General features: G+C 33.3%; 3 protein-coding genes and 2 long non-coding RNA genes across 7 annotated transcripts in view; 3 read left to right on the plus strand and 2 right to left on the minus strand.

Moving 5' to 3' along the window:
* Positions 1-114: 114 nt before the first annotated feature.
* On the plus strand, positions 115-899 carry LOC107480347 (uncharacterized). 2 transcript variants are annotated; one of them, XR_008006801.1, is made up of 3 exons: positions 115-199; positions 590-712; positions 813-899. It is a non-coding gene; the product is annotated as an uncharacterized LOC107480347 (long non-coding RNA). The 2 variants fall into 2 exon arrangements; XR_002372836.2 differs by having other exon boundaries at positions 828-899.
* A 3018-nt stretch (positions 900-3917) lies between these two features.
* On the plus strand, positions 3918-6676 carry LOC107480346 (uncharacterized). Of its 2 annotated transcripts, none has more exons than XR_008006799.1 (6): positions 3918-4891; positions 4979-5027; positions 5134-5179; positions 5794-5854; positions 5938-5979; positions 6236-6676. It is a non-coding gene; the product is annotated as an uncharacterized LOC107480346 (long non-coding RNA). The 2 variants fall into 2 exon arrangements; XR_008006800.1 differs by having other exon boundaries at positions 5005-5027.
* A 4422-nt stretch (positions 6677-11098) lies between these two features.
* LOC107480313 (uncharacterized) lies at positions 11099-12971 on the plus strand. The gene is made up of 9 exons (XM_052258433.1): positions 11099-11269; positions 11344-11441; positions 11528-11612; positions 11705-11794; positions 12003-12095; positions 12175-12309; positions 12464-12585; positions 12688-12757; positions 12837-12971. Exons 1-9 carry the CDS (start codon positions 11099-11101, stop codon positions 12969-12971), a joined length of 999 nt encoding a protein of 332 aa, XP_052114393.1.
* Positions 12972-13220: 249 nt separating this feature from the next.
* Positions 13221-15315, minus strand: LOC107480320 (protein NPGR2-like). The gene is made up of 3 exons (XM_016100449.3): positions 14837-15315; positions 13631-14675; positions 13221-13539 (listed from the first exon to the last, which is right to left on the minus strand). The coding sequence occupies exons 2-3, from the start codon at positions 14549-14551 to the stop codon at positions 13381-13383; spliced, it is 1080 nt and encodes a 359-aa protein (XP_015955935.1). The 5' UTR covers positions 14552-14675; positions 14837-15315; the 3' UTR covers positions 13221-13380.
* Positions 15316-16080: 765 nt separating this feature from the next.
* Positions 16081-17802, minus strand: part of LOC107480319 (uncharacterized) — a 2128-nt gene continuing 406 nt past the window's right edge. Inside the window, exons 3-8 of the mRNA XM_052258434.1 lie at positions 17612-17700; positions 17279-17353; positions 16668-16729; positions 16520-16591; positions 16266-16397; positions 16081-16133 (exon numbers count right to left, since the gene is read on the minus strand). Coding sequence (XP_052114394.1) covers positions 16081-16133; positions 16266-16397; positions 16520-16591; positions 16668-16729; positions 17279-17353; positions 17612-17700 — 483 coding nt within the window. The remainder of the gene's footprint in view (positions 16134-16265; positions 16398-16519; positions 16592-16667; positions 16730-17278; positions 17354-17611; positions 17701-17802) is intronic.

Here is a 17802-nt window from a genome sequence, read left to right on the forward strand (position 1 = left end):
TTCCATATTATTTTTCATTTTATTTACCTCTAAAAATGTTGTGTATCTGCATTTCCTTGCTTTAGTGTTCAAGCATAAAGAACCTCCTCTGAACTTTGCAGTATGTTTTTTTGCAGCAATTGGAGGTCTAATAGGTACACTCATGGAGCAAAATGCACAGGCCTTCAACCAAATCTCAAAAAATCTTGCTTCTCATATGGTGAGTCAAGAGTGTTTGTAACTTGTTGAACAATCTAAGGTGTCTGAATCCTATGGATAAAAAGGATCAATGTTTATATCAATGTTTATGTATACTCTAATGTAGTTTTATTTATGAGACTTAGTTTTCTAGTTGATTAGTTCGTCATTTCCATTCTTGTTGGCTGCAAAATTAACATATAATCTTTTTCTTTTTATATTCTTTTCAAATTTGTTTACAGCATGGGAAGAATATTGAAATTTTTATAGTTATGTTTTCTGTGCTCCTATGAATGCACTTCATGCTCAATTTTATATTGGCAGTATGGTCATTTTTATTGTTATATTTTAATCTCTCTTGTCTATTCTCTCATTTTTGGATTCTTTTTCTTGTAATGTTTCATGTATTCAGTCTTAATTGGAGCTTGATCATTATTTGGATCCCGGATAAAGGTGACGAATCAGGGTCAATCATACTTCATCTGGATTCTTTGAGTCTTCACTCTAGCATATCACTATTTGATAACATCAAAAGGTTAGGATGACGTAGCACTTGATTTATTGTATACCATATATGTGACATATCTAGTTCATTTGTACTCTGGTTATTAGTTTGATTAACTTTGGTTAATTAGTTGATTAATTTCCAGGTTCTTTGTGATTTAAGACCAAGAGAATTATACTAAGAGAAATCAGCTACTAAGAATAAGGATTAGGGTAGTTAGAAGCTCAATCATATGATATATAAACTGAAATTATGAAGCTGTATTGGTTGAGTTTGATATATTAGTTTGATTTGTGCTTGATTATGTTGTGGCGAATGTTTTATATATAGTTTCTTTTTGGCGGTTCAAATTATTGATGAACCAAATTAAGATGAATTGAGATGAACATTGGCTAAGAAATTGATTGTGACTATGCCTCTAAGCATTAAAGTATATCAGCTGCATTTTCTCGATCAATGCATTTTAGTTACTAAGAATATTAAGCATTTCTATTTCAGTTTTTCCAATGAATTGAAATAATGCCAAATGCCATCATCTGTAAAACACTAAATCATTTCATGTCTTGTGAGAATTCAATGATCTACCAATTTTGTTTTTTGCTTTTGTTTTGTGGACAAATGGATTCCATTAATGAAATATATGGATGTTGGACAATGACATTATATAAACAGGGTATGAATGAGATAACATATTCCTTCTTCCTCTGTGTCACATCTTTAGGCCTTGAGATCGAATATTGTCCTTGCTAGTTTATACCATGTTTTGCTTTTGTTTTATCTGGACTATTAGATTGAAGCAATGCACATTTATAGTGAAGGATGCTGAATTTATGCTCACTATAACTTATTTTTTCATGTTAATGATAATAGAAACAGAGGGCTAATTGAATCTGTTAGTTCATATCATAGTAATTTTTAAATGGATGTGGATTGTAACTTCCATGCTAAAGATAAGTATTGCATAACTAGAGCAACTTATGAATAATGTCCAAGGTTATGTTTAGATATTAGATAATGATACCTGAAATGTTGAATGCACCCTAGAAGTTTAGATGAAACCAATGTTTTTAGTGTAAAATTTCAGTAGTATAGTTTCAGCTGTAGCTGTCGAAATAAATGTTTGAAAGAATATCTATTTCCATAAGCTTCGTTGCCTCATGTTGACCTGTTGTCCACAATTAGAATGAAGATCATTATTCCATAATTAGTTTATATGAATTTATAATTTATCCTATAAAATTTCAGATTGATCAAATCTAAATTATAATTTATATGAATTTTTTATTTAAACACTGCTGCTGTCTTGTTCCTCAAAGGTTGTGGTTGTTTGATGATTTTGTTGGCAACTTGCCATCTTTTGATACTTTGTGGTTGTTATTTTAGAGAGATTTTTTGTTGGTATTCTTTTGATGTTTTGAGAATGATTAAATGTTATATAGATTAGCTATTGTCATTAGATTTATAAAGAACCAAATTCTAGTTGAAAATTGAATTTCTAAAAACTGGTTTTAAAAGTGGATTTTTGGTTAAAATATTTGGTTTGAAAATTGGATTTTTAAAAACTAGTTGTCCAAAGTGAATGCAGTGAAGGGCTAGGGAAAGGGGGGTACAATCAATCAACTCAAAGAAAGAAGTGTGTTTAAAATAGGGTAATTTCATCGAAGGGCATATGCATATCTAATCTTGCGAGCAATCTGTTTCTATGGATTGAGGTGGCAGCCAAGCAAACTTTGCGGGGTTCTTAAAGGGGAAACAATGTGTTCTTCAGTGGCCGCGAGCGACGGGGATTTTGTGACATGGGATCAGAAATATAGATAGATTGATAGATAGAGGATATATACTCTTTAATATTTTTTTGTTCTTTGCACCCACCGCATGCATAGCTGGCATTGCCAACTGTTCTTGTCTTTCTGTTTTTACTCTTATAGTTTCACCATTAGATTTTAGATTCACGCTTCTTCATTTCCCCTTAATACAATAAATGAAACTCGTGTCCAATTCCATGATTCCTAATATTGACATATTGGTTTGATTTCAATTTTAAAAGATTGTGAATTGTGTATTGGTGTTTAGGAAGTTATGGGTCAAGAATTTTCTCATGAAGGGGTTAATAGCGAGCATACATCATATGATCAATATGAGCAGGAGGAAGAAACACATGAGGAAGTTGACGTGGATTATATGGATGATGACGACACAAATGTGGAACCGGTGTTCGATTATCACGGCTTCGATGAAGGGTATAACATTGACTCACTCGAAGACATTGGGATGATTGAATTTTGGAACATCAGGGATGAAGATGTATGTCATTTTCACTTTTCTGATGTTGACATTGCATTTGAGTTCTACAATAGATATGCAAGGACAAGAGGCTTTAGTGCTCGGAAGAACAGGACTAGAAAGAGTCGTGCGGGCGCACTTAAGTTGAAGAATTTTGTATGTCATCGTCAAGGATTTAGACCGCCAAATAATTACGGCACTGGAAACCTTAAGAGAAAACCTACACCTGAGACAAGGTGTGGCTGCAGTGCAATGATGGAGATTCGTGTAGATGCACCTAGCGGTCGTTGGTTTATTTCTTATTTTTCTGATGAACACAATCATCCGCTTCTGGATCCTAGGTTGACTGGATTGCTCCCTGGGCATAGATTCATGTCCGAGGCTGATATTGGCCACATGGTTAACATGAAAAAGGGTGGGATTAGTGTTGGGAAGATATATCGGGCATTAGCAAATCAGGCAGGTGGCTACGAGTATCTCTCTTTCACGCAAAGGGACATGTACAATAAAATAGCAAAGCAGAGGCGCCAATTACCCGGTGATGCATATGCAGCTTTGAAGTATCTAGAAGATCAAGCAACAAATGACCCTTCTCTCTATTTTAATCATCACATGGATGCCGATGGTACTTTGCGCAATTTATTCTGGTGCGATGGTCTCAGCAGGGCCGACTACTCATTATTTGGTGATGTGTTGACTTTTGATGCTACCTATAAGAGGAATAAATATATGTGTCCACTGGTGGTATTTTCTGGTGTCAATCATCACAATCAAACAATTATCTTTGCTGCTGCTTTAATTTGCGATGAGGAAAAAGACACATACAGGTGGTTGCTACAACAACTGAAGGTGGCAATGAATGGGAAAGCACCTGTTTCGGTGATCACGGATGGTGATCTATCAATGAAGTTCGCCATTGAGAAAGAGTTCGCTGGTTTTCGGACTACTTCTCGGTGCGAGGGATTAAACTCGATCATTGCAAAGTATGTCAACTCAAGGTACAATCTGGTTGAGTTCATTCAACACTTTAATCGTTGTGTCGACCATATAAGGTGGAAAGAGGTCCAGGCTGACCTCGCCTCTGTGAATGGGAGACCCAGTATGCAAACCTGTTTTCAACAGTTAGAGAGGAGTGCTGCCAATGTTTACACCCTATCAATATTTCATATGTTCCAACCAATCCTTGTACGGGCTGCATCAATGAAGGTAATAAATATGAGGCAAACTGGCTCTTATGTGATTTACTCTGTCGGTTTGGACCAAACGCCAAATGAGATGTGGCGTGTATTCTGTTGTGACATTGAGATGGAATTCAATTGTTCATGTATGAGAATGGAATCACTTGGCATACCTTGTGAACACATAGTTTGCGTCTTGGTGCATGAAGATATAGAGGAGTTGCCAAGGTCATTAGTCTTGTCTCGGTGGACCAAGACTGCCAAAGTGGGTTTGCAAAATGCGGTCGGGCTTCATTGGGATTCTTTGATGCTAAGTCAGTACGGTTGTTTGATGGATTGGTTTAGACAACTAGCTAACTTTGCTTGCCGAGATAACGAGAGATTTATCTTTACACGGGAAATGGCTATGAATTTGTTGAAACAATTTAAGGAGGAAGATGTTGCACAAAAAGGGGGTGTCAATGATGCAGATAGTATAAGAGATGGTGTGCAAGTGGATGCTTCTGGAGCTGGTCTCGCAACCAATGATCTCGGACATAGCATGCCAAGGGACCCAAGAAAATGTAGGACAAAAGGGGGGGCTTCACAGTCCAATAAAAGAAAACATCGATGTGGACAGTGTGGCATGGAGGGCCACAATCGAACAACTTGTCGTGTTCGTCGTGGCATCTCACAGTCAGAAGGCTTTGGAAATGACACATTTGATAATGACTCGGATGACCACATGAACATTGAAGATGACTCATTGGTAAGTATCTTTACCAATGAGGTATGACAAAGTTTTATTTGCTGCTTATTAGCTAGTACTAATGATATTATATTGCTGATATTATAGGTATATGATGAGAGTGCTTCCTACAGTAGCAATGAGGTGCTGTAATAAGGTATGGTTAATGCTTTAATTTTCTGGTATCCTCTAATTTTTAGTTGATTTGGGATTGGTGTAATTTTTAATTTATTTCTATTATACTTAATCTTATTCAAATGCAGCTTTTGCGATGGTTGATGTTGTTCGTGTTTATAACTAAAGGTTGAGGTTCGTACTCTTGTTATGGCATCATAGAAATGTGAAGCATTTGCTTTTTTATTCCATCATAGAAATGAAAAAAGAAAAAAGGTATCTTGGTTGATATATGTGGAGATCATATCCCCGATCTGTCAAAATAAATGGAACTTGATTTTGATTTGCTTTCTAGTGTGTGTATATATATGTGCAACAATGTTAACCGATTCTTTGCCTTCTGGCTAAGGTACATGGGGTACTTTTTGCTGTTACTGGTTTTCTTTGAATTTTAGATTGAGTAGCTGAAATGATGTTTTCTTGGATCAAAACTTTATCATCTTGTAAGAAGATTACTTAAAAGTAACAGGCGCTGGGTGGGTTGCTGCTGGATTTTGTGTTTTCTAGTAAATGATGACTTAAAAGTAACTGTTGTTTCTGTTGATCCAAGGTGAACCATATGCTTGAAGAAAACTATATGCTTTTACTATTTCTAAGCTAGGATGTTTTCATCTCTGATGACATAATTTTCACTTTACACTTCTGCGCTTGTCATAGTATTGTTTAATCTATAATGCTTGTCAATTATCTAAGTTGAGACTTGTTTCTACATTCTTATTCTCATTTGTTATTTTCTTTGCTCTGAGCAGAACAGGAGTACAGGGGAGCTCAGCTTCTTAACTTCTTTGATGAATTCTGCAGGTTCAATGGGTAAGCCAGTATGTCATCTTGGAAATTTTCTTTATAGTTTGTTTTTGTTTGCAAATTAATGTTTATGTTTATATGTGTTGCAGTTAGAGTATTCACAAGCCTCCAAGAAAATGCACCAAAAAGCGGTATCCTTGCTTCCTTTATTTTTTCCACCCCCACTAATCAATTTTTCTGTCATTATTATTGTTACTTCCATCAAAGCGATTTTTATACTGTTCGTGTTATTTTATCAAACGAACATTTGAAATTTTTACCGTGTTACATTAGAACAAATTCATTTCAATATTTATGTTTTTGGTGGTCTTTTAATTTAACTCTTTAGCAGTACTGCATTCGTATCTTAATTATGTATTTGTGACTGTTTCCTTAATTCTTTTGAAGTTGTAATGGGTTCCGCAATTGGTGTTGATACAAATTTCACCATCCTAAGCCAGATATTGTTCTACCAAAAGCCAAGGGTCACTGAGAAAGAGAAGAAAACGAAATAGAAGAACTATACAAAGTCATGTATACTGCTACTTCCGAGTTCCTCGTGTTCATCTTTCAACAGGTGCTACGTCATTGAAGCCATACTCAAACTTTTATCACTGTTGAATTGACCCTTTTGAACATTTACCTTTTTTCAACTGCTGATTCTTAAGGTAGCCAACTTAGAATGGGTAATTGGGGGACTTAAATGGGTAATTTCGGAGAGTGATGTAATATTTTTTTTGGGTATTTTAATTGATTTCATGTAATCTTTTGTTTTGGTATTAACTTAATGCAATTTTAACATTTCAAAAAGTTTTTATAAGGTATTGTATAATTAGGATCAAACAAGTGAACAACACTGATATAACTTTAAAATAATAGTTCATATAATATAATATTATATGAAATATACATCTAAGCAGCATTAAAGACCCAGAACCCTAAAATATTAAACATGGATATTGTAAGACATTCATGAAAGATAAAAACACAAATCACCAACTACCAGCTCAGCTGGCTGTCAACCAAAAACCTTTGATTATTAATTTTCTTCTCAATGAGTAAACTTCTGTCTTTGATAAATAAATTAAAAAAAAAAACTGAACCAAACACTGGTGTCATTGGCTAGTATAGGTTTGCATTTTTTTAAAAGTGTAATTATTTTTTAAGGTACATTGTTAATTAAGATTTAAGCTCCCTTTGTAAATCTATGTCAAAAAATGAAATTATGTTTATTCCATAGATTAATAAGTTATAATCTAAAGTATTTAGTTTCTCAAAAATATATGTAATGTCAGTTTAATTCTCGAAAAATTTGTAATATCAACTCAATCCATCAAATATTATAAGTAACATCATCCTAATTTCCAAACATATTTATGGCATGAAATCAGTTCATAAAAAATGTGACACTTCTAATCTATTTGACCATTTTTCTATGACATCAAATAACTTTGAAAACAATTTTTTATTCTTTACACTAAACAAAATAGAGTTAACCACCAAAAACAAATTCTAAAAAGAAATTTTAAAATGATAAATAACCTTTGTCAAAAATAGTCTAATCATAAATATATTTGAAAAATGTTGTTTCATAACATTTATTTATGAATTATACCACTTTTTTTATTTTTCGGACTTGATAAAATATACCGATTTTTTTCTTTTTTATATTGTATTATTAGGTGTGAAATTCTTTATAATAAACCAAACTATATGTTAAACATTGCTACTTTCATTTATAAAATAATATTTTTTGTTACAAATTGTCAGTGATGTTTTGCTTTTTTATAATTAATTTTTTTTATAAAACTGAAATGATGTTTTGTGCTACTATCACAACTATATGAAACACTAAAATAGTCAAATATTTTTATATTTCACATTAAAAAGTTAAGAAAAATTATTGTAAAGGATCGTTAAAAAGATTTAATTATTAAAAAACACAAGAGAAATAAAATTTATCAAGATAAAGATTATAAAAGTTAAATAAAAAAATAATTAAAAATATATTTATTTCCTTATAAAAAGATTTAGTTCTTCTTGCATTATAAGTACAACCGCGCACTTGAAAGCAGTCGGATCATTCTCTTAATACACAATCAAGTACCAGTGTTGCGATGCAACTCATTAAATTGTTAACAATTTTGATAAGAGAAATTTATCTAATAGTTTTTATTATTCTCAAATCCTATAACAAGGGCATCAGCCCAATGAATTCGGTGCATGTCTAAAGGTGCTTTCAATAAAATTAACGCTGGGAGATAAATATAAAAAAAGATAAAAAATAGCTAAAGCATTCCAATTCTTTTTATAAGTTCTTAACAGGAGAAGGAAAAAGTAATACACAACAAGAGTAATAAAATATATCTAATAAATAAATTCGTCTATCTTAGTAAGTCTAACAAGAAGACATAAATAATTTTTTTCAATTTAAATAAAGATGTTATGGGTGTATCATCAGCCACCATAACTGAAACCTCTCGTTAACATCTGACTGTATTTTATTCCAATCTCCGGTGACGAAATTCAATGCTAAATACATTCTACTCCTTTCCTCATGCAGCTATAATTTATTTTACCAAACGTTAACACATGTATTAGTGTAATTAAAGAGGGAAATTGTCTATGTTAAAAGTTGCCTTTGGAAGGACCACAGGAGTGAATTCCTGTTGCACATCCATCCACTGCATAACCCATACAGCTGAATCATTGCTGTGTAAAAACGTATCATACAATACAACATAAGGAAGTTGAAAACAGTATATATATAATATTAAATTAAATAACCAACAATTTGAATAATTACCTATTTGAGCACCTAGGAATACCTATTGCTTTACGGACTTCCCAACCCTCAAAACTCACTATTTCTTGTATACCACATTTTGCATACTTCTCTGAAAATATTATTTCAGAAAGAGCCACTCCCTGTAATAAGAATAGTGTGCTTTATTATTTGAGGTAATGTTATTATTAACTTTGTTTCTATAGTAGGAGAACTTACTATATTTCTAATATGATGCTTGCGTGGTTCATCATCTTCAACCTTACAGTGAGAGTCTAAATGATAAAGTATTTTGTCAGGGATGCTCATTACCATTAGATACTAGTGATCATTATCCTTGATTGGGACATATATCTGTATAACAAATACGATGTAATATGTATAAGTACAAGTTTGAGTACTTTTTATTATAATAAAAATATTCCAATAATTAATGAGAACTTACAAATTGAAGGTCACGGGTTGGTGGCATATAATGTGCATATTTTTCTAGTAGGTCATGATCTTCCATATGTAACGTAACGTCATCCTGGGAATGTTTGAACACAATGGTTATTTATTTTACTTAGTTAATATCCAGAAAATCAAGATTTTGACTTACCGCAAATGATGATGGAAGGGACCAAACATTTTTTAATTTGGTCATGCTAATATTTGATGTTATCTTCAATGCCATCAACTTTATTACCAGTTCAGACACTTGCTTTCCAGGTACGAGACAGAACAGATCTTCTCTAGTTGCAGTTGTATCGTGAATATGAACCAAATCCTCTCTAACACAAAGCAAACACGTTAGCCACGGAGAGAACTAAAATTAAAAATAAAAGATTAAAAAAAATGCTCACGCTATATCATTATCAGTAGCAAAGATGTACATAGCCATGTTGACCAAATCCTCACTCAACCTCATATCTTGTGGTGGTTTGAATGAACAGTTAAGATTCTGCACAAAACGTAAAGGTTATCCACAATATACGTATTTGAATACTATGCCAATAGTTTTTTTTTAAACTAAATCAAATACCTTTGGAATAGAAGTGTTCTTGAAAGCCTTTTTTTTTTGTTTCGTAGCGGTCGTTAACCGTTCTTTGTCTACGGTGAAAGTTAAAGGCCCTTTGCGTACTCTTGTTTCCGCCATCTTGCTTGATAGTTGACCTTTGTGCTCAAGTTTTGGCATTTTAGCTGGTCGTGCAAATGCCATATTTTGGATAGATGGTGGATTATTAAATCTTGCCAATTTATCCTTTTGCCTTAGAAACGTACTCGGAAATTCTTGCACAGTTTTATTAGTTTTGCTATTTCTATGAATACCGAATCTTGACTTTGGCTTCGATTTTTCTTCTCCATCCAGGCATGTTTGCATGACTTTGTAGAACGATGATGGCAGATTGTGCAAAATCTCAACGTCCTTATTCTCGTCGGATAAATCTGTGAACACAGAATATTCAGACTTTACTTGCAACGGGCTAGAGTTTTTCTTCATTATATCATCACAGGGTTTATTCTTCATCTCATATAGGTCCGTATTGTCGAATTTCTCATGCTTCTCATCCGTTTTACATTGAAGGGCAGTTAATCTATCAAGTGACTTCTTCGCCATCCACATTGCCTTCTCCATCTCATCAACTCTCTTGGATAAAGACTACATTATAAAATATAAAATTAGCATTGGTATAATTAAATAACATTGCAATATTATCACAAATAACATTGGAATATTATCATGAGTTGGATATATTACCTCTATGGCATGTAGTATTTGTTTCAACGGAGAATTTTCAATAATTTTCATCGAAGAAGATCCAATGTGATCGTCTACTACTTTTTCTTTCATTGCTCTATTAGATTGTAATTTAATTTTAGTAGAAATAGTTAATAGTGTTCAATGCTTGAGCGTTTATATATAGGTCTAAGATAATGTTTCACACAGCTAATTCTCTTTTAAAATTTAAAATTAAATTTGATAACAAAAAATTGTCATTATACTTTAAATTAAAAAAAAATATATACCCAAACTTAAAATAGTTTCCACGGCATACATTACAACCTGCCTTTATCTTGTATTAAATTAATAGTAAATTCTTGTTTTATAATTCTAATATTATCTTTTTGAAAAAGATAATATTAGATTTTTTTATGCAATTTTATTATTCTTAACTTCTTATCTTCTTACTCTAATTAGATAACTTTTAAAAAAAAGATAAAAATAAAATATCTTAAAATTTGTATTATGTTTATCTTATCTTATCTTTTATAACCGAATTTGCTATATATTCATCCTAAGGGGTTATATGATACCGTACAAGACAAAATACTACTATCTGAGTGAGTAGTAGAAGATGGCTCCACCGAAAAATATGCAGTTCAAGAGTATGTTTAACGATATAATAAAAAGGATAGAAAATTTAGAATCGGTCATTCATGTTCTACACCAAAAAATTGATTTGATCATTGGGCAACAGAAAACTTCCACAAATAGTAGTTCCATGTTGGACTCTACTGTAGTTGTGCATTCTTCGGAAAGTACAAAAACTAGTGATCTTACTGGTATCATGCCAATTCAACCCAAGAAGTTATTCCACTTGGATATTACTCGTGAAGCTACAACTCCACCTAATGGACAATCACATGTTAGAGTAGGAGCTGTACTGCCAAAGGTAACTTTAATTTTTTTCTTCTTTCGTTTATTTTTTTTTTAGTGTAACCTTGAAACTATTTTTTTCATCTTCAGTGGTCGACACTTGTTGCATTTGAGCCTACTGCTTCGATGATGTTAACCGAATCTCAAGTAGCTGTTGCAGCCTATATTTTTTCGGATACGTTAGATCCGTACGTGTGGTTAATGATTATGTGTATAATGTAATAGTGTAAAAATTCTATGCTTCTCCCAGCTAACCACTTTATGAATTTGGCAGTTCTGAAGAGTTGGTAATCTCAGATGAAAAGGGTTACAGAAGTACCTTTAGATGTCTTGTCCCAGAGAGATGTGTCGAATCACGAGTAAATGCATATTATTTTTTTTCTTGTAAATATATTTTTAAGCCCCTATTTACCAATAAACATGTTTTACATATAATTGTAATATATTGTAGGTTATAAACCTGGTGGCACTTATGATGACACGTATATTTCGACGTAGGAATGAGGATCCAATTTGCTGGTTCATGCCTACACATTTTACAGTAAAGTTATCCCTATAATATAAAGAAATTCTTAGTTAATATTTTGGTCTAATAGTTTGATTGGATATACTAATTTAAAAGAAGTTTTTTTTCTAGACTAACCTGTGCTATGTACTCACATGGTAAAGTGTATAATTAAATTAGCAGTTCAAAAATAGTTGTTAAATTGAAAGCATATTTTCATTTAACAATATTTATTTGTATGCAGCGATATGCTTTAAGCGACAAATATACACCGGCAGAGGTTATCTTTGATTTTCTTGGAGCATATATGTCACTGAAAATTAGCCACGTCATTAGGGTACGAGTGACCAATTTGTTTTTCATTAATGTACTATTATCTGTTTTTAGTGTTTATAATGGTTTAAGGTTTATCACAGGTGTTTATCCCTATCTGTGAGGAACTACATTGGTATTTGGTTATTGTTGACTTTACGAGTCGTCGCCTAATCATATTGGATTCACTGCCTTCTGTCGAAAAACATCAACAACGCAAAAGGAACGCAATTAAAGTGGTAATTATTTGTTCTAAATCAGTACTCAATGATTTAGAATCACTTAACAACTTAACAATTTAAATAACTATTTGTTGTAACTAGTACTCCTAGTCAATTTAAATCATTTACAATTCATTCTTCTTTTTTTTGTTATGAATTCACTCTTGTACAGGCAACTTATTTAGAAGCGATGTTAGATGATCATATTTTTGAGGATGATAAGTCTAAAGTTGTAGATTGCTCCACTTTTTGGCCTATGACACCTTTTGGCCTACCCACTCAAAAAAATAGATCGTAAGTCTAATATTAATTTTTTTTTTAAAATATCATAACTCGTTCAATAGATTATATCTTATATGTATATAATAACTGTTTGTTGAATGCTTTTTATCATAGGAATGATAGCGGAGTTTGGGTGACCGGTTGGATGAGAGAATGTACTTTACAAGATGACTTCAACATTCAGGTCATATTTATAAGAAAGTATTTTTAACATAAGTTTTTCAACACACTTCTAATTAGAATTATATTGTTGGTGCTCTAAGCAAATCAACGACTCCACACGAATGAGACTTGCTGTGGATCTGGTTTTAGAGGAGTACAACGATTTGTGTCTCGTAATACAAGAAAATGCTTGGCAATATAGGACCAAGGTGGAAGCAGAGCATGAAGACATTTAAAAATGAGGAATTCTCTTTTTAGATATTTTTAATATTTTTTTTGAAAGACAAATTACTAAGCTGTGTTTCATTAGTTTTTACACTAATTTATCTTTCTATATATTACAATTCTATATTACTAATTTCCTTTACTTTATCGGTTAATATAAATTATTCATAACCTATATATTTTATTTCTGTAAATAATGATGATATATACAGAGAAGAAAATGTGTTTCTATTTTCTTATTAAAAAACAGAAAAGGTGAGTGCAATATATATAAAAGTGAAATGAGAAGTGAGAACAGGTTTGATCTGTATATTAATAAGCAATTCGACCATTACAAGACAATGAAAGTGGCATCATCTGCATAAATATTATCCTTCCTAAGTTCAGAATCCTTGTCCCAAATAAGCTTTTGTTACTATATTACCCTATTGCATGACATCTAGTAGAAGAGTATAGTTTGATGGCCCGAGATTTTGAAAGGCAGGCCTCTGCGTCACGCCATTGTGAAAGGCTGATGTATACATAAGCAAGATCATGCCATACTTCAACTTCCAAATTCCTAATCTGATCTCTTTTGTCCTGTCACCAATGGTATGGAAAAGGGTAAGGACCTTAAAGCAATATGACTATGAAAAAGTATTTTGGGGCTGGAAAAATTAAGAAAACAAACCTTAAATAGCTTATTCCGAGAACCAAAACTTTTACTATGAACTTGAAGAACAGCAAGAAGCTGAGTGTATGTCTCAATGGCACTATTTAACTGGCCCTGAGCGATCTGAAGTTTCGCCTTTGTTCGTAACAAATCACCTTGATCCCATTTCCCAGTCTGATCCAAAGCAGCATTGATAATAGATTCGGCATCTAAGAACCGCTTTTGTGCGGATAATACCCTAGATAACAGTAACCAACCTTTAACATTAGAGCCAACTTCAAGTTTTACAATGCACTTAGCATAATGAAGTGCAGCATCCAACTTCCGTTGCTCAGCGTATTCTAAACTCAGATGGTATAATACAACAGGGTCTTCCATTCTGCTCAATTTGCAGGCAGTTTCAAGGGTATGAAGTGCCTCAGATTGTCTCTTAACCATCTCAGCATCAGAAATGGCCAATTTTGAGTATGCAGAAAGTGAAACACCAAGTAAGAAATTGGCCATATTTTCTAACTGATTACATCTTCCATCCAAGTTCTCAAGTGCCATCCGAGCAAAGCTTACCCCAGGGTCTTTTGTAACACTGAAGTTCTCGCAACAAATCTTAGAAGCCATTAACAAACTTGGAACATGTCTTGGGTCCTCTCTATTACTCAGCAGTTTTCTAAGAAGATCCAGCGCTTCCACGTTCTTCCCTGCTCCGTAATAACAAAGAGCTAAAGCATGGAACCTCTCCTTTCGATGGATAGTTCCAGGAAGCAATTCTTCCAATTGATTGGCTAAAATCATCAAATCTCCAGAAACAGATAGAGCAAATGAAAGGTGGTCCAAAATTGAAGGATCCCACTCAATTCTATTTAGAGCGACTTTTCTTAGCAAAATCATTAAAAGAAGTATAGCCGCTTCAATGTTGTTTCTAGGCACAAACGATCCGTCCATTTGGTCCCAATAGGGTAATATAGTAACAAAAGCAATTTAAAATTTACCAATTGCCCCAATTTTGTGCTCCCGACAGATATCTATCAGATCTTTCATGAAATTGAGTATTGACAACCTCAGATATCTGTCACCCATTACAGGAGGCAAATGATGAGAAAGCTTGATTAGATAATAATAATAATAATAATAAACTTATAAAAAAGGCAAATGATGAGAAAGCTTGATTAGGTAATAATAATAATAATAAACTTATAAAAAAACTCTAAGTAGATTTAAGTAGTGTACCTGCAAACAATAATGATATCTAATTAAAGCCAATGTATTTAGATTTAGAGTAAAAGGAGAAATTCCGGTTAAGGTAAACCACTGTGAGCACAATTTCTAATTTGTATGACCATCCAACCCATTTTACTAAAAAAGCAATGTATGCTCTCCCATCCATTTGACTGGCTATGATCTTTTTTTTTCCCTTTCAACAAAAAACTTAGTCCATGCTTCAATTTTGGACTGTTTGAAATTTTTTGTTGGTTTTTTCAGATCATTTCTATGATCTCCAACTATTAATTAACAAAGCAACACCATTTCTAAGATCCTTCAACCCTTTTTAGCTGAGACTTCTTTTTTTCCCAGGACAACAAATGACTCGGTCCATTTATGAATTTTGGACCGTGTGGATATTGGAATGCCAGGCCAACTGCAGAAGCAATGCAGGTCCCTGACACTTATGAAGTTGGCCTGGAATTCATTTGCAATTGCTTTTGTAAATATGAATCTAACCTAAGGATTCAAAATTCATCATCTTGACTATTCTAAAAGAATCAAACCGAACTGAGAAGAAGGCAGACAAAGTATACCTTGCTGGGTTTGTCGTCCTCAACAAGAAGTGGGGTTGAGGAAAGTTGTCCTATTTCAGTGTCATCAAGGAGCGGCGGCGGACGCAGGGAGCGGCGGCGTCTGACGCGTGTTGTGGCGGCGAGGGTAGCGAACCAGAGAGAAGAAGATGAGAAAACGCGTTACCCTAGCAGAGCTATCTTTGAATCTAGAACTGAATCTAAAACTAAAAGATAAAGGAAAAAAGTGTAAATAACAAAAATTAAAGGGATCAAAATCTAATTAGTAAATTTTTCAAAAAAAAAAAACGGGGTACATTTTGTAATTATTTTTATGGTGGTTAATGATAAACCTACACAAAAGTGGGAGCAAGGAATCCTTGGCCCAAAAAAACATATTTATCACTATGATTCCTAATTCCTATCAAAGGATTTTACAATTATAATTTAAGAAAGTCTAAAAAAGCAAAAGAAAAACCTAACAACCTACTTGAGCTAGCAAAAAATATAGAGGCTACACAAGAACCAAAACAAAACTACAGGGGGCATGGCTACGACACTTCATTACTAACCAAATATAAGATCTCACACAACTTATAGCAGAGAGAGCAACCATCTTCTACAGTTCTACCGGATCACGTAAATACTATGAAACACAAACTTGATCAAGCAGCTCCTCCGCGGCCAGCTCCATTTGTTCTATAATTTATTGCGACCATATCCCCGGCCTCTTCCCCTTCCCCGTCCACGTCCTGGAAAAACAATTTTTTAAAGAAAATCACATATGAGATAATAATTGTACAAACACCATATAAGAATTTGATTTTCAAGAGAGATAAATTGAAATTGTATCTGACAATGGAATTGCAATTCAAATAATATACCAAGGGCTGCTGGTTGTGCATCATACTCATTGTAATCGTAGTACCCTACTGACTTCCCACCAAAGCCTCCACGGCCTCGTCCTCTGCCACCATCCCAACCATTACTGTATTTCATACCTCCATCGTAATTTCCTAAGTGAAACAGATTGCGTCCAAGTAAGTATTTTTCATATTCCCCAAGAAACCAAAACAAAAAGTATAAGGAATCTTCTGATCAAAAAATAAATATAATAAGTGGTCAGCAATACCTCTACCCCTTCCTCTTCCCCTTCCCCTTCCCCTTCCCCTTCCACCACGTCCTCTTCCTCGCACCCTTGGTGAGCCTTCTGTATCAATCGAATCGAGTCAGAATAACAACCATATTAATCTGTCAAAATAATTGCCAGAAGAATTATAGTTTACCTCCTTTCTCGTCATATTCATTTAACGGTTTTACTTGATCAGCTCGAAGAGGAGGCTGGTATCTACATAAGAAAAAAGACTTCAAACTTTAGCATGCAGTGGAAAAAATAATAAAGCATGTAAACAGTATAACAACTCACACAAAGAATATTGCCTAAATTTTTATATCAGGTATAACACATTATGAATACAAAAGTAAATGAAATACAGAAAGTTCGTCTACTTTTCTCAACTATTTCAAACATAGATGAAGATTATTGCATATTGTGATATAACAAATTTGAACCTTTTATCGCTTACCGACATATCTATCCTATATTCCTTCTTACTGGGAAGGTCATTTAAAATTGGAGAGTGAATTAATAATTAGAAGAAACAGCGTGAAAACCATTAGAACATGATGAGTAAATTATATATACCTCTACCAATGTTTGACGAAATTACAAAGGCATGCCTTGCACTTGAAAATAATATAAACAAACCTTTAGAAAAGTAGGTTTATTATGTCCAAGAAAAGACAAAAAGCAACACTAATTTTAGGAATAGAAAAAGCAATTATGGGACATTAAAAACCTCTGTGTGATGGCACTCAACATTAGGCAAGTTCGTACCCCATGGAGGATGTATCCAATTCTTTCTTTGACAAAGTAATGGTGATCATTGAAACGTGGCGAGTAGTCTCCAAACTGAGCAGGAAAACCAAAAATCAATGCCATGCAAGCATGCACACACACAGGAATATAATAGTATGTATATCAATTATGCCGGTGTATATTAAAATTAACTATTACAATAGAATACATATTAAAATATAAAATATATATTAAAAATAAATTAAATTATATATATTTATACACAAATATATAATAATTAATTGCATGACTGAATTTTAGTTTGCATGTATTATTTTTGTATATCAATATATAAAATGAGGAGGTGCATACGGAAGAAGGCCTTCTTCTAGAGGCTCCCACGTATCAGTTATATCAGTCGACCCAATTTGAGTGTTTTGATGCAAACCGATAATCCTTCTCTGCAATCAAAGGAATAGAATAGTAACAGAGAGAGAGAGAGAGAGAGAGAGAGAGAGAGAGAGAGAGAGAGAGAGAGAGAGAGAGAGAAAAAAAAAGAAAGA

This window comes from Arachis duranensis, chromosome 3 (genome assembly GCF_000817695.3).
Source record: "Arachis duranensis cultivar V14167 chromosome 3, aradu.V14167.gnm2.J7QH, whole genome shotgun sequence".
NCBI lineage: Eukaryota > Viridiplantae > Streptophyta > Magnoliopsida > Fabales > Fabaceae > Arachis > Arachis duranensis.